The sequence below is a fragment of the Lipotes vexillifer genome, unplaced genomic scaffold (assembly GCF_000442215.2).
Source record: "Lipotes vexillifer unplaced genomic scaffold, Lipotes_vexillifer_v1.1 scaffold312, whole genome shotgun sequence".
Classification (NCBI taxonomy): domain Eukaryota; kingdom Metazoa; phylum Chordata; class Mammalia; order Artiodactyla; family Lipotidae; genus Lipotes; species Lipotes vexillifer.
The window spans coordinates 59080-83881 of record NW_006789251.1 but is presented as its reverse complement, the minus strand read 5'-3'; the positions used below and the strand labels follow the sequence as shown (position 1 = coordinate 83881).

At 39.1% G+C, this 24802-nt stretch overlaps 1 protein-coding gene across 2 annotated transcripts in view; it reads left to right on the top strand.

The window, feature by feature from the left end:
• Positions 1-17231, top strand: part of RAD23B (RAD23 nucleotide excision repair protein B) — a 43994-nt gene extending 26763 nt beyond the window's left edge. Inside the window, exons 6-10 of one of the 2 annotated variants that reach the window (XM_007462434.1) lie at positions 3799-3926; positions 7367-7499; positions 9092-9219; positions 10791-10961; positions 15871-17231. In XM_007462434.1, coding sequence (XP_007462496.1) covers positions 3799-3926; positions 7367-7499; positions 9092-9219; positions 10791-10961; positions 15871-15984 — 674 coding nt within the window. In that variant the 3' untranslated portion in view covers positions 15985-17231. The remainder of the gene's footprint in view (positions 1-3798; positions 3927-7366; positions 7500-9091; positions 9220-10790; positions 10962-15870) is intronic. The other variant, XM_007462435.1, reaches the window with a different exon arrangement.
• Positions 17232-24802: the final 7571 nt, after the last annotated feature.

The following is a 24802-nucleotide window of genomic DNA, read 5'->3' as shown; positions in this document are numbered from 1 at the left end:
TTTTTCTAGGCGTCATTTCCCTCATACTTTCAGGATCTAAAGAGTATCAAACTTGAGTGTAGGCATTTCTTTTTGAGTTTTTATAACTTGACTAAGAAGCGTGATTTTAGGAGGCATAGCATCAGGGAGAGGCATGGGAGCTCTGGAGTCTAGACAGCTTGTGTTTGTTGTGTCTCTGCACCGTGACTTAACAGCCGTTGATCAAATTGTTAATCTTTCTAAGCCTCAACCTCATAATCTTTAAAAGGAAGGGAAAATAAACCTTTCTTATAGAGTTCCTGTATGAATTAAATGAGAAACACTATGTTAAAATAGTACAGTTATGGTACTCCACAACTCTTAATTTTGTTTATTATTGATAATATTTTCTGTTTCTGGGAACTAGATTACTGAAAGTGTATTGGCACCTGAATGATTTGTGCTAGAATTATATCAGTGGGTAATTTAAAAGGTAAAAATAGCTTAAGTGCTTTATGGAATAGGTAGGGAAAAGTCATTACTCTAAACAAGGTATCAAATGCTGAATTTGCTCAGTGATACTTAGTTTTTTAAGCTATGCTTTCATAGTTAATAGATAACTTTATTGAAAATTTTGCCATCAACAAAGTAGAAAGGCAACTTATGGAATGGGAAAAAATATTTGCAAACCATATATATAATAAGAGGTTAATATCCATGATGTATAAAGAACTCATACAACTCAATAGCAAAAAAAAAAAAACCAAACCAATTTAAAATGGGCAAAGTACTTGAATAAACATTTCTCCAAAGAAGATATACAAAAGACCAACGAGTATATAAAAAGATGCTTAACATCACTAGTTGTTAGGAAAATGCAAATTAAAACCACAATGAGATACCACTTCAGGCCTGTTAAAATGGCCATCATCAAAAAGACGAGGTATAGCAAATGCTGGTGAGGATGTGGAAAATGGGAACCCTTGTAAACTGTTGGTGGGATTGTAAATTGGTGCAGCTACTGTTGGAAACAGTATGGTGGTTCCTCAAAAATTAAAAATGGAACTACCATATGATCTAGCAGTTCCAGTTCTGGGAATCTATCTAAAGGAAATGAAAGCACTAACTTGAAAAAATACCTGCATCCCCATGTTCATAACAGCATTATTTACAATAGCCAAGACATGGAACAAACCTAAATGTCCATCGATGGATGAATGGATGAAGAAGCGGGGTTGTGTGTGTGTGTGTGTGTGTGTGTGTGTGTGTACATAATGGGGTATTACTCAACCATAAAAAGTGAGGAGTTTCTGCCATTTGCAACAAGATGGATGGACCTTGAAGGTATTATGCTAAGTGAAATAAGTCAGAAAGACAGCTCCTATAGGATCTCACTTATATGTAGACTCTTCAAATCAACAAAACAAATCATCAAACTCAAAGTGGTTTCCAGAGGCAGAGGATGGGGGATAGGAAGTTGGAAGAAGATGGTCAAAAGGTACAAACTTCAGTTATAAGATAAATACTAGGGATGTAGTGTACAACATGATGACTAGGTAGCTAGCATTGCTGTATGGCATATAGGAAAGTTGTTGAGAGTAAATCCTGAGTTCTCGTCACAAGGAGAAAACATTTTTTTCTTTTTGTTGTATCCATATGAGAAGATGGATGTTAGCTGAACCTGTTGTAGTCATTTCACAGTATACGTAAGTCAAGCCATCATGCTCTATGTCTTTCACTTATACAGTGATGTATGTCAATTATGTCTCAATGAAACTGGGTTGGGGGGGTAGATAGACCAGAGTTTTAGTGTAATATACTATAGGAAATAAGAAAAAATTCTGCAGAAAAAAATCATTCAACTGATTTTGTCACCTGTATATCAGGGAAACAGTAAAGCAAAAATGGCATGGTCCCTTGCAAGGTTGAACCTGTGATGGGGGAAGGAAAATAGCGTGAAACATAAATTGCAAATCATGCTAAATGATATTTTAAAAATTAATGGCTTCCATAAAGAAGAACAAAAGGCACTTATATTTAGGCTAGTCAGGCAGTACCTCTCTGAGACTGTAGCATTTAAATTGAGAACTGGAGCATGTAAAGGAACAGACCATCAAAGAAGCCTGGTGTGTGTGAAGGTCCTGGGGCAGAAGCTGTGACTTGTGAAGCAAGAAATGGATTGTTTGGAGTGTGGCACATGCAGGGTTGTTGAGGTTGGGAGCCCAAAATGAGATTAGGTTTTCTTTCTTAAAAGCTCACTTTTGCAACTGGCTGAAGAATGGATTGTAGGCTTGGGGGCAGGAGAGGAAGCAGGGCATAATCTAGACCAGAGATTGTTGTGGACTGGTCTTGAGTGAAGGCAGGGAGAAAGAGGAAGCTTGATAGGTTTGGGATATATTTTAGAGATAGGACCTACCAGGTATGCTAGTGGATTAGATGCAGAAGGAGGGGAAAGGGAATTGAAATCACCAAGGTTTCTGGTTCAAGCACTTGGATGGATAGAGGTGCTGCTAATTGAAGTGGAGAAGGGAGATGATAAGTGGTGGGACATGTTTGAGGGGGGATCTTTGAGATCCAGAGTCACATGCTGATATTGGTTGAGGAGTGAGCAGAATGTGAGAAGTGGACACAGCATGTGCAGACAGCTATGGCTGTGAAGGGAGGAGAGCAGACGGGTGGACCAGTTCCTGAAAGAGAATTGGGATGCAGGCCAGGGAGGCGTGTCTTTGTTTTTAGGATGACATTCTAGGACATAGTTAACTGCTGATCAAGATAATTAGGTGGGCAGGAAAGGTTGGGGGATGGGCAAGAAGTGTGGTAGCTTTAAGTTTAGTGGGAGAGAGTTGGCTTTCTTTAAATCAGAGTGTTGTCTGACATTTCCATGAAGAGTGAGTCAGAGCTGGAGAGATCCTGTGGGAAATGCCTTACAGGGATAATTGTACCAGTTTTATACGGTATGGGACATTCTAACTTTCTAGCTTCCAACCTCCTTTTCCCCTCTGCTTTGATAACGGAAGGTGTCCAAGGAAAACAACTAATTATTACAGCACAGTTGATCTCGTGAAGTGTCCCTGCTACTTACTTGTTTTCAGAAATCAGTTCATCTGTCTCTTTTTCCAGTTTGCCTGCCCTGACTTGCTAATTCTTTTCTATGTTTGTGCTACACTTGTACTTGATATTTTTATTATGTGTATTAAACATAACTGTATTTTCCATTGCTGCTCTGTACCACAACTTAGTGGTATAAAACAACAGATTAATTATCTTATTATAGTACTGTAGGTTAGAAGTCTGATATGGAGCTCACTGGGCTAAAATCAGAGCTGCATTCCTTTCTGGAGACTCTAGAGGAGAATTTGTTCTGTGTGCTTTCCAACTTCTAGAGGCTGACCACATACCTTGGCTCATATCCCTTTCCTCTGTCATCAAAGGTGGCAGCATAGCATCTCTGACCCTGCTTTTGTCCCTCTCTTCCTTACATCTATTTCTCCGACCCTCTCATCTGCTTCCCTCCTACTTTTAAGGACTCTTATGATTACATCGGACCCACCCAGGTAATCCAGGATGATTTCCCTATCTTAAAGTCAGCTGATTAGCAACCTTAATTCCCTTTTGCCTTGTAACCTGACTTACTTATAGTTTCCAGGGATGGGAGGGGGTGGATTATTCTACCTACCACATATACATTGTAGTTGATAACTGTTACTCATCTTTGTATTCCTGGCACTGTAGTGCCTGAAACAGTGTATACATATATGCACTCAGATTACATGGAAATTGTTTATTTATTAAATTTTCTTTTTCTTTCCCCTTCTTCCACCCACACACACCTTTTTTTAGTGACAGGTCAGTCTTATGAGAATATGGTAACTGAGATCATGTCAATGGGCTACGAACGAGAGCAAGTAATTGCAGCCCTGAGAGCCAGTTTCAACAACCCTGACAGAGCAGTGGAGTATCTTTTAATGGTGAGAAACATTTTGCTTTCTTTGTTCTAGTTGTTTAAGAACAAAATCTCTAAGAAACAGATTTTAAAGGGATAGTAACAATTCAGAAGATAATAATGATGTATGCTAGATAATTTACATAACGCTTTTATTTTTCTTAGTATGTTAACATTTTGTGTTAATAAAATGTAACCTCTTCTAAAACATTTTGATAGGATTTTCAATTAGAAAACAACGTGGCTAAATGGGTTGTAAAATTTGCTATCCACGTGGAGTAGTACCCTCAAAGGATGACAGCTGTGTGTTAGAGGGGTAGGGGTGGGGCAGATTTTAAATCTAATTGAATCCAACATTTTAGTAGCTTTTTTGCCTGCCAAGCATAATCCTGGATGTGCTATTTAGAGCAAAAGTTTCAAGTTGGAAGCCCAAGCCAAATTTTGTGCTATGTGTAAATTTCTTAATTAGTTGCCAGCTTTTAAAAACTGGGAGATTTCACTTAAAAGTTCAGATAATCTGGTTTATCTGGACAAATCAGATCCCAGATTTAGGAAAAGTTTTGGGTTGTAGACTCTTTAATTCACTGTCTCCCTGTCCATTCCCTATTACCTGACAGCATCATGCATTTAATTTAATGTGTGATATTATGACTGGTTCTATTGGCATTTGAATTGTTAGCTTATTTATAGTCAGTAGCAGTCGAGGGAATTTTGAATAAATTATTGGGTTTTGTTTTCTCCTAATGAAGATTTTTGAGAAATAGATAGTGTGGGCATGGACTGAAACCCGTGATATTTTATGACAATGAATGTCTGTTTTACAAATGTGACATGGGTCAAAAGCAAAGTGTAGAAGTTTGCAATAACATTGGATTAACTTTTTAGTCTTAACATTTTATTCTATAATTCTTTGGTGTGTTGGAATATTATCAAAAGTCTCAATTGCCTTAAATATCATCTCAGATCCTAACTCTTTGGGGAATACCTTCCACAAGTTTAATCCATTCCTTTGTTTCCAGTTGTACTTCTGTTAGAAACTCCTGAGAGCGTAGTTTCAGGAGAGTCCCTGTCATGAGCAGATAACTGTGCTTCTCTACCACCAGTCATTTGCCTACTTATTTGCATGAGAGTCACAAAACCTTTTCTTAGCATATCATTTTATCATTTGAATTCTTTTTCCCATTGTTCTCTTGAGAGTCTTTAAAATGCTGGCAGTTCATTTAATTATCATTTTGTTTGAAATTGAGGAATCATACTGGATTGATAGTTACTGTGGATCTGTTTGTGGTTGCTGCTCATTCCTCCCCTCCCCAAAAAACACATATTACGTTAAAATGTTGCCTTTCCTTTCATAGAATGGCTTTAATTTATACCTGATTTGGAATTCTGCATAAATTTAATGATATCAAATATTTTGATCTAATAGATTTGAAATTTTGAGATATAAAAAAATGGATCACTTTTCACAGTTGCTGCTATTTAGCATCAAATACAAATGAATAGATGAGAGATAAGTTCATGAAACAGTTTAAAGTTTTATATATTTACTGTTTGTTTCATAGACTGGAAAAAAGGGGCTACCTTTAACTGTTACTAGTTTTTGACACTTCTGTGTAAGTGAGGGTGAGTGTATGGGAAAGGAGAAATAATGATCTAATAAAGGGCTAAATACTATGTGTGAGAATTTGAGGTAGATCTGTAGCAATGGTGATTAACTTTTTAGTTTAGCAAACTTGTTTGAGAATTTGATGGAGGCTTTTGGATCCTCAGTCTATATAGTTTGTTAGCACTTGATAGCTCCTCATCTAAGGGTTTGAATTGGTGGATTGTGAAAAACATTTGTTTGCAATGCCTACAATAAACTTCTAATATAGGCAGCCATTATCCTGCTGTTTATTACCATTCATTCTTCATATGTTTATGATTTTGGCTTCTGATTTACTGGGAAATGGAAGCAATTACTATTACCATCTCATATTCAAATACAATATTTTCTCCTTTATTCTCCTTCCAAAATCTATGAAGATTTCTTAAAGACTTTAATAAGTTGTATATGAGAAGTCTTATAAATCGTTTATCAAAATAGGGGTGTTCCAAAAATCTTAGTGCAGTTTTAAGTTATAATAACTTCAGAAGATAAATGCCACAAACTTAGAAAAAGCATTACCTAAATACTTAATTATTTAAGATTCTTTTATACCTATTTACTTTTTTTTTGGCTGCGCCATGCAGCTTGTGGAATCTTAGTTCCCTGACGAGGGATTGAACCCATGCCTTCGGCAGTGAAAGTGTGGAGCCCTAACCACTGAACCACTAGGGAATTCCCTTTACTTTTTGTAATTTTTGAATAATCAGTTTTAAGTTTTTGTACGTGATACATTTCTGGATGACGCTCTCTCAGAACCATGAATCAGTAGAGGACATCCTCCTCGCTTGGCCGCTGTCATCACCTGCTCTGTCTCCATTAGACTCTTTTTCCAGCGATCACTTCACAACTGCCATGTGTGCATCAAAATCTCTTTGGCTGATCTTAAGGCTAGGGTTAAAAATACAATCCTTTCTGTCACTGAGCTGGTGAAGGTTTCTGTGAGGTTCAAAAATCAATTAGAGTCATATATATAACATAAAAGCCAGATATGTCTAATTTTAATAAGATTTGTGTTGATATTTTGAAAATTTAAATAATTAGCCTCATAATGCTAGACACCATTACTTCTATGCAAGTTTAGGGTCTTGCCCGATACTTTGGTGTTAGATGTTAACATGTGTTGCTGGATAAACATTTCATGATTTAATTTTTTAATTGCAAAATTATTTACTTTATATCCTAGATGTACACTGTCTAGTAGGGTAGCTGTTGAGTACTATTAAGTACAAGTAGCTATTTAAATTTAAGAAAATTAAAAGTAAGGGCTTCCCTGGTGGCGCAGTGGTTGAGAGTCCACCTGCCGATGCAGGGGACACGGGTTTGTGCCACGGAGCGGCTGGGCCCGTGAGCCATGGCCGCTGAGCCTGCGCGTCCGGAGCCTGTGCTCCGCAACGGGAGAGGCCACAACAGTGAGAGGCCCGCGTACTGCAAAAAAAAAAAAAAAAAAAAAAAAAAGTAAGTTAAAATTAGCCACATTTCAAGTTCTCAGTAGCTACTTGGGGCTAATGGATATTTTATTGGACAGCATAGATATAGAGCTGTTCCATCATCATGGAAAGTTCTGTTGGACAATGCTACTGTGTATTATAGTAGTATGGGTTTATCTATACCACACTGAGGCCATTTCTAATCTAATCTGAATATGTGAAGATTTCAGATATGTCTTGATCCTTTACATTTAATTGAAGCAGACATCTGTTTGATGCTTTTAGAAATTAGACAAGGATATTAAATAGATTCATAAGTCTCTTACACTGTGTTATATTTAACTAACTTTGAATGATGAGCTATTTTAAAGCTTGGAAATTGTGTTACAGGGAATTCCCGGAGATAGAGAAAGTCAGGCTGTGGTTGACCCCCCTCCAGCAGCGAGTACTGGGGCTCCTCAGTCTTCAGTGGCTGCAGCTGCCGCAACTACGACAGCAACGACTACAACAACAAGTTCTGGAGGTAAAGTGGAATCTTTCAATGGGGAGGAAATAGTCCTGAATCTTTAGTATAAAATAATTTAATCTGAAATACTTGTGAGATGAGGTTCATTCCCAGAGCATCTCAGTAACTCTTAAATTCTCTATTCAGTGTTTGAGAAGGACCCAAAAGAAATTATACTAAGTGGATATAAAAGATATTCTCACTTACATTAAACATCATTACTGCAGTTTTGGTAAAGGGCATATTCTGTTTAGCTTATTCTAGGGAAGAGATGCTTCCCAGTTTGCATTTAGTGTTATATTCTGAAGCCGTTTGGAACGGCTTGCTCACCTTGTCTCTTTCTGTCCCAGTAAATGTCTTCAAAGCCAGTAGGATCTTAATGGTTATTATAGAACCAAGGAAATAAAACCTGGGAGGTTTAATATCTTGAATCTAGAGGTGAAAGCAGAGCTTGAATTCAGGTGTCTTTACAGCACCCACTCTTCCATTGGCAAAGGTTTGACTAGAAAGTAAAGCCGGGAGCCCGTGGTAGTCCCAGGAATTATTTAATGTTCTCTTTCGTTATTTCTTCTGTAAAATTGATAAAGTAATTCAAACTGTTACTTTTGAAGAGACCATTCTTTTATGTATTTCCTAGCTCTAATTATGGCAGTCATCTCTGGTTGACAGAAATCCCTAAGCACTTTGTGTGCAGTCTCCCGGAGGATAGGCTCTCATTTCCTGAGATTCAGCATGGAAATAGAAGAGGAGGCCACAGCTTTGGTTCAGATTTGGGGTGCTGTCCCATTCAGTGGCAGTTATTGGGTAACTTAGTTTCTGAGTCTCGTTTTCTTCTTCTGTAAAACTGGTGCTACACAAAGAAGAATAAATAACCATATGATGTGGCCTTTTTTTTTTTTTTTTTTTTTTGCGGTATGCGGGCCTCTCACCACTGTGGCCTCTCCCGTTGCGGAGCACAGGCTTCGGATGCGCAGGCCCAGCGGCCATGGCCCACGGGCCCAGCCGCTCCGCAGCATGCGGGATCCCCCTGGACCAGGGCACGAACTTGCGTCCCCTGCATCGGCAGGCGGACTCTCAACCACGGCGCCACCAGGGAAGCCCAATGTGGCCATTTTTAATTTGAATGATTGTCTTGAATAATTTAGACGACAGTGTACATCTAAAAAATTCTCATTACTCTTAGTAACCTCAAAAGCATAATTCTCTTGTATGCAATTAAAGTAGGTAAGTTTTTTGCGTTTCTTAATCCTGGTATATATTTTTCTTAGGAACTTTTGAGCATCAGGAACAACTTTTAATACTTTTTATTTTGATAGAGTGCACGAAGGGCACAAGTTCTCGGTGTTACTTGATAATATTGAATGCCCAGGGCAATTGTAGGAAAACTTTGTTTTTTTAGTGTTCTGTACTCTCTACCTTAGCTAATCGGAATAATTTCTGCAGTATGAGACTTGCGAGCTGGTGCAGTTTGAAGATGTTTTCATTATTTACTTCATTTTATATACATCTGAGAATTCAAATCATATTTTTTCTTGACAGTGTTTGCTGTCTAGATTATGTCTGTATATGTAATTGCTATTTTTGTTTAAAAATGTTCATGTGTATTTTAGGACACCCTCTTGAATTTTTACGGAATCAGCCTCAGTTTCAACAGATGAGACAAATTATTCAACAGAATCCTTCCCTGCTTCCAGCATTGCTACAACAGATAGGTCGAGAAAATCCTCAGTTACTGCAGGTGACTATTTAATCAGTTAATTTCCAAAAATGGGTTTAGAGTGTATCACATTTTGTAGAAGTCCATGAGCACCCCTTCTCCTTCACCAAGTCTATAAACTGTTCTTCTAAGCTGCACTTAGTAGAATATGCTATAGATAGATGTACAGATAAAACGAGAATTGGGGGTGGGGATTGGGTTAGATATTTGTTTGGGAAACACTATTAAAGAATCTGAGAAACTCTAGCAAAAGGAAATGTTTAACTGTCTAGGTCTCTCTTTCCCAAGCTTATTACTAGTGGCGCACTGCCTCATAGAAAACATACCTGTGGGCTTATTTTATTTTATTTATTTATTTATTTTTGCGATATGCGGGCCTCTCACTGTTGCAGCCTCTCCCGTTGTGGAGCACAGGCTCCGGACGCGCAGGCTCAGCGGCCATGGTTCATGGGCCCAGCCGCTCCGCGGCATGTGGGATCTTCCCAGACCGGAGCACAAACCTGTGTCCCCTGCATCGGCAGGCGGACTCTCAACTACTGAGCCACCAAGGAAGCCCTGTGGGCTTATTTTAATGCTCAGGTCATGAAATATTTGAGTTTTGTATAGCAGCGGTCCCCAACCTTTTTGACACCAGGGACCGGTTTCGTGGAAGACAATTTTTCCATGGACCAGGGTGGGGGAATGATGGTTTTGGGATGATTCAAGCACATTACATTTATTGCGCACTTTATTTCCCTTATTATTACATTGTAATATATAATGAAATAATTCTACAACTCATCATAATGCAGAATCAGTGGGAGCCCTGAGCTTGTTTTCACTTGCCACTCACTGATAGGGTTTTGATATGAGTCTGCAAGCAGTTGATTTATTATGGTCTCTGTGCAGTCAAACCTGTCTGCTAATGATAATCTGTATTTGCAGCCGCTCCCCAGCACTAGCATCACCACCTCAGCTCCACCTCAGATCATCAGGCATTAGATTCTCATAAGGAGCACGCAGCCTAGATCCCTCGCATGCGCAGTTCACAGTAGGTTTGCGCTCCTGTGAGAATCAGATGCCTCTGCTGATCTGACAGGCGGAGCTCAGGCGGTAATGGGGGGCAATGGGGAGCAGCTGTAAATACAGTTAAAGCTTGGCTCGCTTGCCCGCCCGCCCGCTCACCTCCTGCTGTGCAGCCCAGTTCCCAACAGGCCACAGACCAGTACCGGTCCATGGCCCGGGGATCACGGACCCCTGTTATAACATTCTACTGCCTACTAGTGTGGAGGATAAAAAATACATATATACATATATATAACTTCTATTTTTTCTTATACATCAAGTAGTTTTTTAACAATGAGGGGGGGGGGGGAGTGTTTATGAAAGAGAATTTGGATTCTTTTAATTCTTCACTGTTTACCTCAGAAATACGAAGTTTCTTTAATGTACAAGAAATCATATCCTTCCAAAGACTGAATAATCCAGAATCATTCTAAAATAATGCAGTTGCAAAGTTACAGCTTTCTCTCTTACTTGTATTAGAATTCTTATTTTCCTGAAGATACTTTATATCAATGTCTTGTTTTTCTCTGTCCTTCAAATCACTGCAGCAAATTAGCCAACATCAGGAGCATTTTATTCAGATGTTAAATGAACCAGTTCAAGAAGCTGGTAGTCAAGGAGGAGGCAGTGGAGGTGGCAGTGGAGGAATTGCAGAAGCTGGAAGTGGTCATATGAACTACATTCAAGTAACGCCTCAGGAAAAAGAAGCTATAGAAAGGGTGAGTTTCAGTAAAACTTAGAAATTCAGTTCCTAGTCACACTAGCCACATTGCAGATGCTCAGTAGTCACATGGGGTTAGTGCCTCCTGCACTGGATAGCCCAGATGTAGAGTATTTCCATCACAGTAGATAGCTCTTACTGAACAGAGCCAAATAGAGCATTATTAACCTAGGGACTGCAGTGGAGACAGTCTCTTCTCAGCCATGCTCTCCATTGTGTTCTTTGTGAAGCCAAGGGACTAGCACTGAATACCAGTCTAGCATGAAATAGTTATCAATATATCAAGAAACTAAAATTTTCATTGATGTTTTAGAAAAATGATCTTAAAGTATATGCCCAATTCAAGATTATCCATTTTTAATTTATATTTAAAATTTTATTTCACTGTTGTCTCTAAAATGTAAATAGATATGTATATGAATATTTTCATAAAATACATGTATAGTAAACATCAGAACCTGGTATCCTGATTCTCTTTTCATCCTTATCATGTCTGCCCATACATGTGGCACTGCAGTAAGCTAGTTTTTATGATACTGTGACTAGTCATTCATTTTTCTCTAGGCCCCATTGTTAACATTTGTAAATAGGAAATCATAGTACTTGCCCTGTCTTATCTTACAAAGTGTTTTGAGATGCAAATCAGAGAAAGTGCATTTTAACTTAATACTTAGAAAATCATTGGAACTATAATTAGTCTTTGTTTATGACAAACATATCAAGTGTTCAGGTTTGTAACTATGTATTTCTTAAAAGATACTTTAGATATTGCAGTGTTATTTTTCCCCCTCAAATAAATAGAAGTGAAAATAGACAATTGCCTCACTTGTTCTAGAGCAACTTTTTTTTGAGGTTACAGTTATCAAACCTTAATTTCTGTGTTGGAGAAATTTTTTCTTTTGTTGCTTGTGCTTTTGGTGTCATAGAAGAGAACATTGCCTAACCCAGGGTCAGAAGATTTAAGCCGCTATTTTCTCCGAAGAGTTTTATAGCTCTTATTACATTTATGTAATGTAAAATAATCCATTTTGAGTTACTCTTTGTTTACAGTGTGAGGTGTAGGAGCCTAGCTTCATTTCTTTTGCCTGTGTATATCCAGTTGCCCCAGCACCATTTATTGAAAATACTGTTCTTTCCACATTAAATTGTCTTGGCATCCTTGTTGAAAATATGTTGACCATAAATGTGAGGGTTTATTTCTGGGCTTTCAGTTCTGTTCCGATCTATATGTTTATCCTTATGCCAATCCTTCATTGTCTTGATTACTCTGGCTTTGTAAGTTTTGAAATCTGGAAGTGTGAGAGCTCCATACTTGTTCTTCTTTCCCAAGATTGTTTCGGCTCTGTGGTTCCCTTGCAATTTCATATCAATTTTAGGATTAGCTTGTCCAATTTCTGCAAAAAGAAAACTGGCTAGAATTTTGATAGATACTGTGTTTTTTTCTGTAGATCAATCTGGGGAGTATTGCCATGTTGGCAATATTAAGTCTTTACCAAGCCGTGAACACAGAATGGGATGTCTTTCCATATTGAATTTCCATAATTTCTTTCAGAAATTTCTTTAGTCTTCAGTTTGCTAAATTTATTTCTAAGTATTTTTATTCCTTATGATGCTGTTATAAAGAGAGTTGTTTTTCTTAATTTCATTTTTGGGTTGTTCATTGCTAGTTATATAGAAATACAATTTAATTTTGTGTATCTTGCAACCTTTCTGAACTCATTTATTCTGATAATTTGTGTGTGTGTTCCTAAGGATTTCTATATGTAAGATATCATTTGCAGGTAGACATAGTTTTACTTCTTTTTCAATCTGGATGTCCTTTATTTATTATTAATATTTACATATTTTATATATATATATATATTTGCTTAATTGTCCTATCTAGAGCCGCCTCTGTATAGTTGAATAGCAGTGGCGAGAGCCAACATCTTTATCTTATTCCAGATCTTAGAGGAAAATAAAACATTTAGTCTTTCACCATTAAGTTTGATGTTAGCTGTGCGTTTCATTAGATCCCTTTTATCAGGTTGAAGAAGTTCTATTCCTAGTGTGTTGGATGTTTTTATCACAAAGGGTGTGGGATTTTGTCAAATTGTGTGTTGATTGAGATGGTCGTGTGGTTGTGTCCCTTTTTCTGTTAATATGCCTTATTACACTGATTGATTTTTTGTATGTTGGCCTGACCTTGCATTCCTGGGGTGTTGCTGGAATTGGCCTGCTAGTATTTTGTTGAGGATTTCTGCATCTGTATTCATAAGGGATATTGGTCTGTAGTTTTCTTGTGATGTCTTTGTCTGGTTTTGGTATCAGAGTAATATTGGCCTTACAGAATGAGTTCCCTCCTCTTCTGTTGTTTGGAAGAGTTTATGAAGAATTGGTGTTAATTTTTCTTTAAACGGCTGGTAGAATTCACCAGTGAAGTTATCTGGGCCTGGCTTTTGGGGAAGTTTTGTGACTACTAATTCAATCTCTTTGTTTGTCATAGGGCTATTCAGATTTTTCCTTTTTTTCTTCAGTCAATTGGGGTGGTTTTTATCTTTCTAGGAATTTGTCTATTTCATATATGTTATCTAGTTTGTTGGCATACAACAACTTAGTTGTTCTCAGTATTCCCTGATAGTAGTTTTTATTTCTATAAAAAGTGGTAATGTTCCAACATTTATTTTTGATTTTAGTCATTTGAATCCTCAGATTTCTTTTTTTTTCCCCTGTCAGTTTAGGTAAAGGTTTGTCAATGTTGTTGATTTAAAGAAAAAAAGTGAGAATTTTTGGTTTTGTTGATTCTGTTTTTTTCTAGTCTCTATTTTATCCTTCTGCTTGCCTTGGATTTAATTTCCTCTTTTTGTTCCTAGTTTCTTAAGGTTGAAGCTTAGATTATTGATTTTATATCTGTCTTAATACATAGGCATACCTCTTTTTATTGTACTTTGTTGCATTTTGCAGTTAATTGCATTTTTTATAAATTGAAGGTTTGTGGCAACCCTGTGCTGTCAGATGATGGTTAGCATCTTTCGGCAATGAAGCATTTTTTTAATTAAAGTATGTACATTGTTTTTTTTAGACATGATGCTGCTGCACACTTAATAGACTACAGTATAGTGTAAACCTAACTTTCATATGCATTGGGAAACCAAAAATTCGTGTGACCCGCTTCATTGCGATATTCGCTTTATAGCAGTGGTCTGTAACCGAACCTGCAGTATCTCTGAGGTATGCCTGTAGATATTTACAGCTAGAAGGTTTCCTCCAAGCACTGCTACAGCAGCATCCCATAAGTTTTAGTGTGTTGTGGTTTTATTTTCATTCATCTCAAACTATTTTCTATTTTCTTCTGTCATTTTTTTCTTTGATCTGTAGGTTATTTAGGATTGTATCAGTTTCCACATTTATGAATTTTCCAAATTTCCTTCTGTTATTGATTTCTAAGTTCATTCCATCGTGGTCAGATAACATAATTTGTATAATTTTAATCCTTTTAAATTTATTGGGGCTTGTTTTATGGTTTAACATGGTCTTTATGGAGAATGTTCTGTGTATACTTGAGAAGGATGTATAATTTGCTGTTGTTAAGTGTTCTCTAAATGTCTGTTAGGTCTGGTTGGTTTATAGTATTTTTCAAGTCTTCTATATCCTTGTCAGTCTTCTGCCTTCTCCTATGCATTACAGAACATGGGGACATTAGAGTCTCCAACTATTGTTGAATTGGTTATTTCTCCCTTCAAGTCTGTCAGTTTTTGTTTCATGTATTTGGGGGCTCTGTTGTTCTCTATGTTTATAATGAAGTCTTTCTGATGGTTTTATCATCATAAAATGTCCTTTGTTTTAGTACCAATTTTAATCTTAAAGTCTGTTTTGTCTGATATTAATATAGCCACTTCAGCTCTCTTTTTGTAACTGTTTGCATGGTATATATCTTTTTCCATCCTTTTACTTTCAGCATATTTGTGTCTTTGAATCTAAAGTGTGTGTCTTGTAGAAGCAATATAGTTGGATCATGCCCTATCTACCTTTTACTTCAGCTAGCCCAGCTTTAATCTGGACAAGACCTAGGTAAAAAAATCATTTTTGAGTTTCTTCTCCTTTCATGGATGAATATAATCATGCTGAATCAGGACTTTTGCCCAGTTTTTAAAAGTCATTTCTTGATATAGTGTAATGCAAGACGATTGAGACAGTTGAGGAAGGGGCTTCATAAATAACATTTGGCTGACATAATAACATTTGGCTGTACCTAGGGAATTAGACAGTTGACCTGAGTGTTTAAAGGCTTTTTAAAAGCAGCAATTACTGAGTTACAAGTGATTTTTAATAGACTAGGAAGACAAAAATTAAATGGGTCGTATCACCATTTAAAATGCTATAAAAATTAAGCAAATAAAAATCAAACACCATATGTCTTGATTTCAAAAATATATCATGTAATATTACTAATAATTGACCACCCATTTTTCAGTATGAAGTGTTTCATAAGGCAAGGAGGTTGAGTAATATATGACCCTGATGAAAGATGTGGCTGTCTTTACAAATAATTAGCAACCTCTGGTTGCTCTCATCCATAGCTTCACCACTTATGTACTGAAAGCCATTTGATTTACAGATTTCTGTAAAGTCATTTATTTTTAAACCACCACAGAAGCTAATTTCTAGTGTTAATGCCAATGAGTGTTATCAAAGTATCTCTTAGCCTAATAGCTTTAACTAGGAACAGAGAATTTGTAGGTGGTTACAGGAAAGGGCCTGGGTTCTGTCTAGCCCCTTGAATTGGACAATGACTCCATATTCAGATAGGGGTGAATTCATGTAAAATTCTCAAGCTTCTTTGTGTCCTTTATAGTATGTTTTCAAGTGATGATCTGTCAGTAGTGCTATGCTAGACCCCATAATATGTTTTCTTTCTTTTCTTCCAGTTAAAGGCATTAGGATTTCCTGAAGGACTTGTGATACAAGCATATTTTGCTTGTGAGAAGAACGAGAACTTGGCTGCCAATTTTCTTCTACAGCAAAACTTTGATGAAGATTGAAAGGGACTTTTTTTTATCTCACACTTCACACCAGTGCATTACACTAACTTTGTTCACTGGATTGTCTGGGATGACTTGGGCTCATATCCACAATACTTGGTATAAGGTAGTAGATTCTTGGGGGTGGGGAGGGGGGTCTAGGATACAGGGCAGGGATAAAAACCGTGCATGTCTGCTTCAATTAGCAGATGCCGCAGATCCACACAGTGTCTAAAATATTATACAACCAAAAGTCAGCTTTTGCAGGTCTTTATTTCCTCTATAAAACAGTAGGTAACTTTTCCTAGGTTTCACTCTTTTTAGTGTACTAGATCCAGAAATTTAGTGTAATGCCCTGCTTTATATTTCTTTGACTTAACAGTGGTTTCAGAAAGAATCTTTGCTACCTAGAATCTACAGTCCCTGTTTTATGGCAACACTGGATAATGGCTTTGTGAAATTTAAAAAAAAAAAAAAAAATTGGAGCAACTGTAAACAGAAATGCCAAATTATTGATGGTTATTGTTGCTGCTTCAAATAAGTATAAAATTAATGTGTAAGAAAGCCCATTCTTTCATGATAAATACTTGGGGTTGAGGGGGGAGAGGGGGAATCTTTTCTTAAAATGAAAATAATTACTGCTATTTTAAATTTCTTGATCATTGAATGTGAGACCCTTCTAACATGATTTGAGAAGCTGTACAAGTATAGGCAGAGTTATTTTCCTGTTTACATTTTTTGGGTTTGTTTTGGGGGGGAAATTGGTAGGTGTCTAATTACTGTTTACTTCATTGTTATATTGCAGTAAAAAGTTTTAAAACCACAGTTGCATGTTTGCTTTTGATGTATCCCGTTGTGGAATTAGCACTTTGGGGCCAATGGAGAAATGCAGCATTCACTATCCCTGTTTTCCCCTTCCCTCAGCAGAAATGTGTTGGTCAGCAAGTCGTGAATTCCAACTGCTGCCTTTTTTAAAACCCACAAAATGCTGATTCAGATCAAAATTAATGCAAATGTCTCAAAACTGGGTTTCTGATCTTTGTAAATGCTTTTCCTTATTAGATAAGAATGTATGACCATTAAAGTCATTTAGGATTATTTGCTTTCGAAAAGAGAAGGTGGACAGAACTATAATCTAGCATCCTTTATTGCATTGGACAGACTGGAGAAATCTTTTGGAAGGGCTGGGAGATGCGGCTGGAAAAGTACTTTGGAAAATATACAATCAAGATATCTCATGGCATATTAAAAGAAAAATCTTAATCGCAGTGTTGGCTTTTATTTGGATTTTTTTCATCTCAGCTTTTTTCTTTGGAATCTCCTTCATTGTCATTGTTATTTGATCATAAAGAGGGAGCAGGTGTCTACTTGTTCAGTTTTTCAAATCTGTTTTCCTGAATATAAAAAAAACTGTTTAAAGAAATGTTTTTTTTCTACTATCTGATACTGAGTGAAGAAGATGAATTTGCACAGATTTCTTCCTGCATAATCTCTTAATAATACTTAGCACAGTTTGGTGACAACTTTTAAGCTTTTATGTCATGCACTCATGAACTATCTCATGAAAATAAATGAAACCATGATTTATCCCCATGGTGTCATCATGTAGTTTAATCTTCACGTGTTTATTCCATAAACACAACAGGACCTTTGGACTTTGTATAACCTGTATGTTTTATAATGGATTATGCAGAAATGTCTCAGAATAAAATGAGGATTTCTAAATATGTTCATCTTTCAAGGCAGAACAATGAATTGGGAAGAGGGGTGGCAGTTCTGGTGAGAAAATGGGATACTTTATTTTAACGATATTTTATCTGCCACTAATTGCTTAGAGCATAGTGAAAGCTGGAAAAGGGAAAAAACAACCAGCAGCAGCCTCTCTTTTCTCTGGAAAGTGACAGCAGAAGGTGATCGATCACATGGAGCTTTTGTCCTTGGACAACAAAACTACAAATAGTGGGATTAATAATTACCAGAAGACAGTTCAAGCCAAGTTTTGACCATTCTTTACAGTACTTTGTTTATCTGCTTAAAGAATCACCCATGACGCTATGAAAGAAATAGGCTTTTTGTGACCTTTTGCTGTTATCTTTTAATTTACAAACAGTTTTGGTTAATCTAAGTGACTACATGACTTTGGAATTTTGCATTTGAGGTATTCTGTCATCTGTTTCCTGAAATATATTTATTGTTGAGTTGCTCTGTGGAAAATGAGGAAGCATAGGTTTATATTTGTTCAATTCTTACTGCCATCCCCTAGTCAAATATGTCTTTACATTGTTTAAAAATACTGAAGTGTTCCACCATACAATTTTTTCCTGTGCTAGATGGCTAGGATTCTAGAGAATTAATTATAAAATATTTTCAATATATCCAACATGGCATTTCTCATTTTTTAAATGATTTTACCATATGGAATCTTAGATTGGAAGTTGATGGTGCCTCTATCACTGATCCTTCTGTTTTCTTCACTAATTGGTGAACATAGTGTGTAGGAGGCCAGGCACTAGGTCGATTTTATTGGGTCTCCTGTCTGTGTTCTCAGCTGAAATATCAACACAGAGATGGGATACTTGATAGAATGTAATCAAAGTTCATGAGAGCTTTTAGAGATTTCAGTGAGTTCCCCCTTTTCCATACTTCTTTTCTTGTATCAGCCAGCCTAAGATAGCTACAAAATATTCAACCAAAAGTAAGCAGTTTCGGGGAGTCTTTCCTGACCACGTCTGTGTGCTGATGAGTTCCCTAGCTGTGCATCTCAGGGTACAATGTGTCCTTCCAATTGACGGCCCAGTGTCCATTTTGTTCCACTTTGTTCTAAGCCAGGGGCTGGCAAACTGCAGTCCCATGAGCCAAATCTGGCTCACCGTCTGTTGTATGAACCATGAGCTAAGAATGGCCTTTACATTTTTTAATGTTTTTTGGTTTTGTTTTTGTTGTTTTTACAAGAAGGATTTTGTGACATGTGAAGATTGATTCAAATTCCAGTGTCCATAAATAGTTATACTGAAACGCAGGCATGCTCATTTATTTACATATTGTCTATAAGCAGCTGCCTTTGTGCTCAAGAGGTTTGCTGTTGAATAGTTGCAGCAAAGACTATGGCCAGCAAAAACCTAAATAATTATTATCTGGCCCTTTACAGAGAAAAGCTTGCCGCCCGTTTTAAATTGCAATCGAGGGGCTTCCCTGGTGGCGCAGCGGTTGAGAGTCCGCCTGCCGATGCAGGGGACGCGGGTTCGTGCCCCGGTCCGGGAAGATCCCACGTGCCGCGGAGCGGCTGTGCCCGTGAGCCGTGGCCGCTGAGCCTGCGCGTCCGGAGCCTGTGCTCCGCAATGGGAGAGGCCACAGCAGTGAGAGGCCCGCGTACCGCAAAAAAAAAAAAATTGCAACCAGGTCCATCATGTGTTAAATTATGATGCTTTCCCCCCCTCTATTTGGCATTCTTGGCCTCTTGAGGTCTTAGCTTCAGTTTGCTTTGCTTGTGACCCTCGTGGGTTCTTTCCAGAGGGGTGGTATCACCCCCATGTATTCATTATCAAAGGGAGGAGCGCATCGTGTGCCTGGTGTGCTCGTTTGGCACGTATGTGGTGTCTAAAATTTTTCTTTGCTGTTCCTATGCTATGTCTTTCTCTTTAGCAAGATAACTAAATTCAGCATTAAGCGCTGTCAAAAGCACCTGGCATAGTGATGAATCAACCAGAACAGAAAAAAAATGAATGCATCTGGGAATCCTTGCGCTCTGGGATCAGAGCTGGGGCAATTCGAACAAGGATCTTAACCACAGCTGGAAGAGAGTAGATGGAACCTTGGAGGGAGGGATATAGCAGTTGGACCTGTTGGGTGACAGACTAGTTTCCAGAACTGTGTGTGGATAGTTTGGGGATGGGAGGAGCAGTGACAAGGAGGCAGGAGAAGGCTTGGACTTGGTAGGCAAGAGATACAGCGCTGTGCATTAAAGGTTGGGGAGCCACAGGGACACTGCTAGTGACAAATCGGTTATAAAAGGCCTTCCCTGTCATGATATAGTTGACATGGAAAGTGGCCCCACAAGCAGGGTTTGCACTGTGGAGAGGAGGCGAGGAGGACCAAAGAAACGTCAGCGATGACAGATTGCTTCACGTGTGGTGCTGTGGATTCCAAAGTGAATGGAAACACGGTCTCTGCCATTGAGCTTGATATACTATCTTAGAGACCGTTTGAATAGTAATGGATCCTTCAACAGGTGCAGCATAACTTGTCTTCTAGGAGCGCAGATTCGAAAACCTTCATCCCAGACTTCTGCCTCATGTCTCACTCCAAACGTATTTTCCATTCTTACTGATCCTCTCTTCTCACCTGGCTCAGAATGAGTTATAGATGTTTGTGGATAGTACTACTCCTTTCCAGACCGTGAGGTGGTCTTCAGGGTGACCGGGGAGGCTGGCCTCCAGCCCTCGCCCCGAGCAGCCTCACCCTGTTTCTCCAATGTTTTAACTATTAGGTTTTCTGTGATGAAACTGTTGGGCACCTCTATCCTACACTTGTACTAGCTGTAGATGGGCTTCCTGTCCATGGCCTTCCACACTTCAAGCATGTGTCTGTCTGCCAGGATTGGTTACTGCTTGTTGAATTGCCACCTTAAGGCTCAAAGGATATTTGATACGGATCCTGAGTTTTGTTATTGACAGCTTCCATCTCTATAACAAAGTCCAAAATTGTAAATCATAGAAGCCAACTGGGTTTTATTTGCCAACAATAGCAGATTAGAAGAACATGTGATAAATTATCTCAAAATTGGTTAAGAATTAGATGAGAATGAATGGGACTGGTAGTGCTATGCCTGAGAACAGCTTGAGGTTAGAATTTTTTATTTTTTACTTTTTTGGTTGGGTGATTTTATGAACCCTGGAGTTGATTTTTTTTTTTTTTTTTTTGCAACTTTTTAGCATTTTAGTCTATTTTTTGGTGGGGGCATTTTGTGGGGTTTTTTTGTTTCATTTTCAGATTTCTTTGTCAGTAAGGCCTGCTTCTGCTTGTTTGACATCATTTAAGCTAATTTTTATATTATCTCCACTTCTAAGGAAATTAAGGAGAGAAATCTTTTCACTAATTTATTGTTACTTTAATTGTAAAATAGTTCTGTATCTTAAATTTTGGAGTTATTTTTATACCATGTTTGCATTTTTGCAAAAAGCCTTAATTTTTTCATCCTTACACAATTTCAGGCTTCCAGAAAAGTTGTGGGAACAGCACAAAAAGCTCCCAATTACCCCCACTCCATACTTCCCCAAACCCATTTAAGTTTTGCAGTTGTCCTAGTAATGTCCTTCATAGCAGCAGACTTCAATCCAGAACACTGCATTTAGTTAGTCTCCTTCAATCCGTACTCTTTCTCAGTCCTTCCTTGATCTTTATGAGCTTAACTCTTTTTTTTTTTAAGATTACAGGGCACTTGTTTTATATCACGTCCCTCAATTTATGTTTGGTGTTTCCTCATGACTAGACTCAAGTCATGCATTTTTATAACTCATTATATTGATGCTCAAATTGTCCCAGTGTCCTAGTTCTTAAAGCTAACTTCTGTGTTTGGCGTGTCTTTATCTCTTTCGACTACTTCCTTATTTTCTGGCACAGTAAATATATTTCAGGCTCTTGTACTTGCTGTACACCAGCCCTGGAATTCACCGTTTCTCCAGCGAGCTCCGTTCCCCTTCAAGTAGATTGTATTTAGAAACCAAAACTTTGTTCTAGGTGTGTTCATTGCTACTGGAGTCTCACTGCTCCCAAGCATTTCAGTAGATACATAGAAAATAAATACACAAACATCACATCTGTATTCCTATATCTACATATGGGTATTGAACACCTCAGTTCACACTGGCACCTTTTTTTCCTAACAAGTTGTCATCTCCCTTTATTTTATTGAAGTATAGTTGATTCACAATGTTGTGTTTCTGCTGTACAGCAAAGTGACTCAGTTATATATATATGTAATATATTTTATATATATATTCTTTTTTGTATTTTTTTCCATTCTACTATTCCTTTTCCAAACTACTGTATATAATAGCATCTCTAGGTCCATCCATGTTGCTGCAAATGGCATTATTTCATTCTTTTCTATGGCTGAGTAATATTCCGTTGTATACATGGTACCACATCTTTACCCATTCTTCTGTTGATGGACATTTAGGTTGCTTCCATGTTTTGCTATTGTAGATAGTGCTGCTATGAACATTGGGGTACATGTATCGTTTTTAAAATTTTTATTTATTTTTGGCTCTGTTGGGTCTTTGTTTCTGTGCGAGGGCTTTCTCTAGTTGCGGCGAGTGGGGGCCACTCTTCATTGTGGTGCGCGGTGCCTCTCTTGTTGCGGAGCACAGGCTCCAGACGCGCAGGCTCGGTAGTTGTGGCTCACGGGCCCAGTTGCTCCGTGGCATGTGGGATCTTCCCAGACCAGGGCTCAAACCCGTGTCTGCTGCATTGGCAGGCAGACTCTCAACCACTGTGCCACCAGGGAAGCCCCAATGTATCTTTTTGAATTAAGAGTTTTCTCCAGATATATGCCCAGAAGTGGGATTGCTGGATCATACGGCAACTCTGTTTTTAGTTTTTTAAGGAACCTCCATACAGTTTTCCATAGTGGCTGCACCAATTTACTTTCCCACCAGCAGTGTAGGAAGGTTCCCTTTTTTCCACACCCCCTCCAGCATTTATTATTTGTAGACTTGATGATGGCCATTCTGACCAGTCACACTGGTACCTTTAATTCTAGTCCAGCACCACAAGGCTCATTCTAGCTTCTCCCTTTCATTATTTATAACTCCTTTCTTGGACAGTGAGAGACTTAGCTCCCATTATGCTCAATGTGTTTACTTATTTGTCATCTCCCCTGCGTGTAACCCATCTTCGTAGGCACTCAGCTGCCTAAGTGTGTTTCAGGTGCTAGTGGTGGTCAGGGAGACTGCAGGAGGAGCAGACTAACGGACAGGAGTGCAGCCCACATGCTACACTAGTCATGCTTCCCCTGCAAGGACTGCGCTCTGGGGTGTCTTTGTCTTGGCACATGCTATTAGCCTGATTCATGCATTCAGCAACTAATGAGCAATTGCCTAAAGCCAGGCAGGCACTTGGTTTGGAATTGTTCCTACCGCTTTTATCTTGCTGATTCCTCTGTTCAAAACCATAAAAGACCCCTCTTTCAGGAAGCTTGCCCACAACCTCCTTTGCCCTCCAGTTTGGGCCAGAGACCTCTTTTTCTCTATTCCCTCAGCCACTTGTACGTACATATCTACCATAAAAGTGAAAACCCTGAATTGAAAGTGTCTATTTGTGTCTCCCATTAAACTGCACAGTGAATGAGAGAACACCTGACAAGCTCTTTAAAGGCAATGCCTGTGCCTTTAATCTCTGTACCCCCAGAACAAGTGAAGGGCGGAGATGCCTGGTCAGTTTTGGATGGAATAAACAGGCAATGAACAAATAGTTGGGACAACCTTTGTCATCTTTACTAGGGCTCCAGGCTCTCCTTACCCTGTCTGCCATCCCTTCAGTTCTAAAAGCCGACTAAGAAGCTGAAGGACAATGAACAGAGTCCCAAAGCCTGCGCTGTTTTTCTTTCCTCAGCCCAGGGACCTTGGCACCAGATTCTGAAGACCTGACACATAATACAGTGAGCTGGCTGGTTGTAGGGACAGCGGGATTCTGTTGACAAATTCCAAATGGGCCTACATCTGAGACTTAAATGGAGAGCAGAGCAACAGCTGCAGTCCCAAGAATCCCATGCTGGGGCCAGGTCAGAGGGTCTTGGGGGTCAGGGTTTGGACTTAGGCCTGGATCTGTCTTCACACCCCATGCCAGCTGCGTGACTTCGGCCATGTGTCCCGATTTCCTCATCTGTAAAGCAGAGCCTGCCTCACAGCTTGCTAGTAGGGGTCAAATTAGAGAGTGGATTGGTGAACATCTTTCCCAAGGCCAAGACTGTTCAATGTGGCTGCAGACTGCCAGTCCTGCAGGCTGGGAGAAGTTCTCTGCCTTTCTGCAATGATGAGGCTTGGCCCCTAAAGGACTGAGAGAGTGACTGAGTTATTTTCAATGGTGCTGAGTGCGCCTCTTTGATCTCTGGGTGCCTTGGTCCTCCCTCCTTCACTGTTGGCCCCTCACATTCCCAAGGGGCTGGGGGGCTTCCCCCTCAGCGGGGGCAGCGCGGCACAAACATTGGCATTTCAGGCACAGAAAGCTTTAATGTCTACGAACTTTCCGAGCAATGCTGAATTTTCTCCTGTCCATTTCTAGGCCAAGGAATTAGCAGCTACATCTCATCTTTGGATCAAATTTGGCAGAGAACCCAGCAAAAATGCCTGGCGGAATGCCCACTGCCCCTTTCACCCACACCTAGGGACTCTCAGTGTTCCCTTTTGATTTCCTCTGACAGTCTCCGAGGTGCCAGAGGCACAGGAACTCAGACTGGGAAGGGCCTATGGGTGCCACCCAGTGACCAAGCACAGGGCCTCTTTCATGCCTCATCTCCAGCCTCCACTTGAACACTTCTAGTGATGTGGCCCTCACTACTGCCAGCTCAGACTTCCTACACTCTAGGGATTGTCAAGTTCCCCTCTCCCCTCTGCCTGTCCGGATAGGCCATCCTCAGGACCTAATACATTTCTGGGGGTCACCCTGAGCCAGTGTGCCAACCTCTCAGGTCTTTCAGAAGAGTGATTGTGTCTCCCTGACCGCCTCCCCGCCTCTGGCCAAGTCTTCTCCATGCTGAAAAAAATCCCTCACTTGGAGTGAGTTACACAGAGTGCTTTGCCCATCCTGATGAACACAATACTTGGGGGGGGGGGGGGGCTGG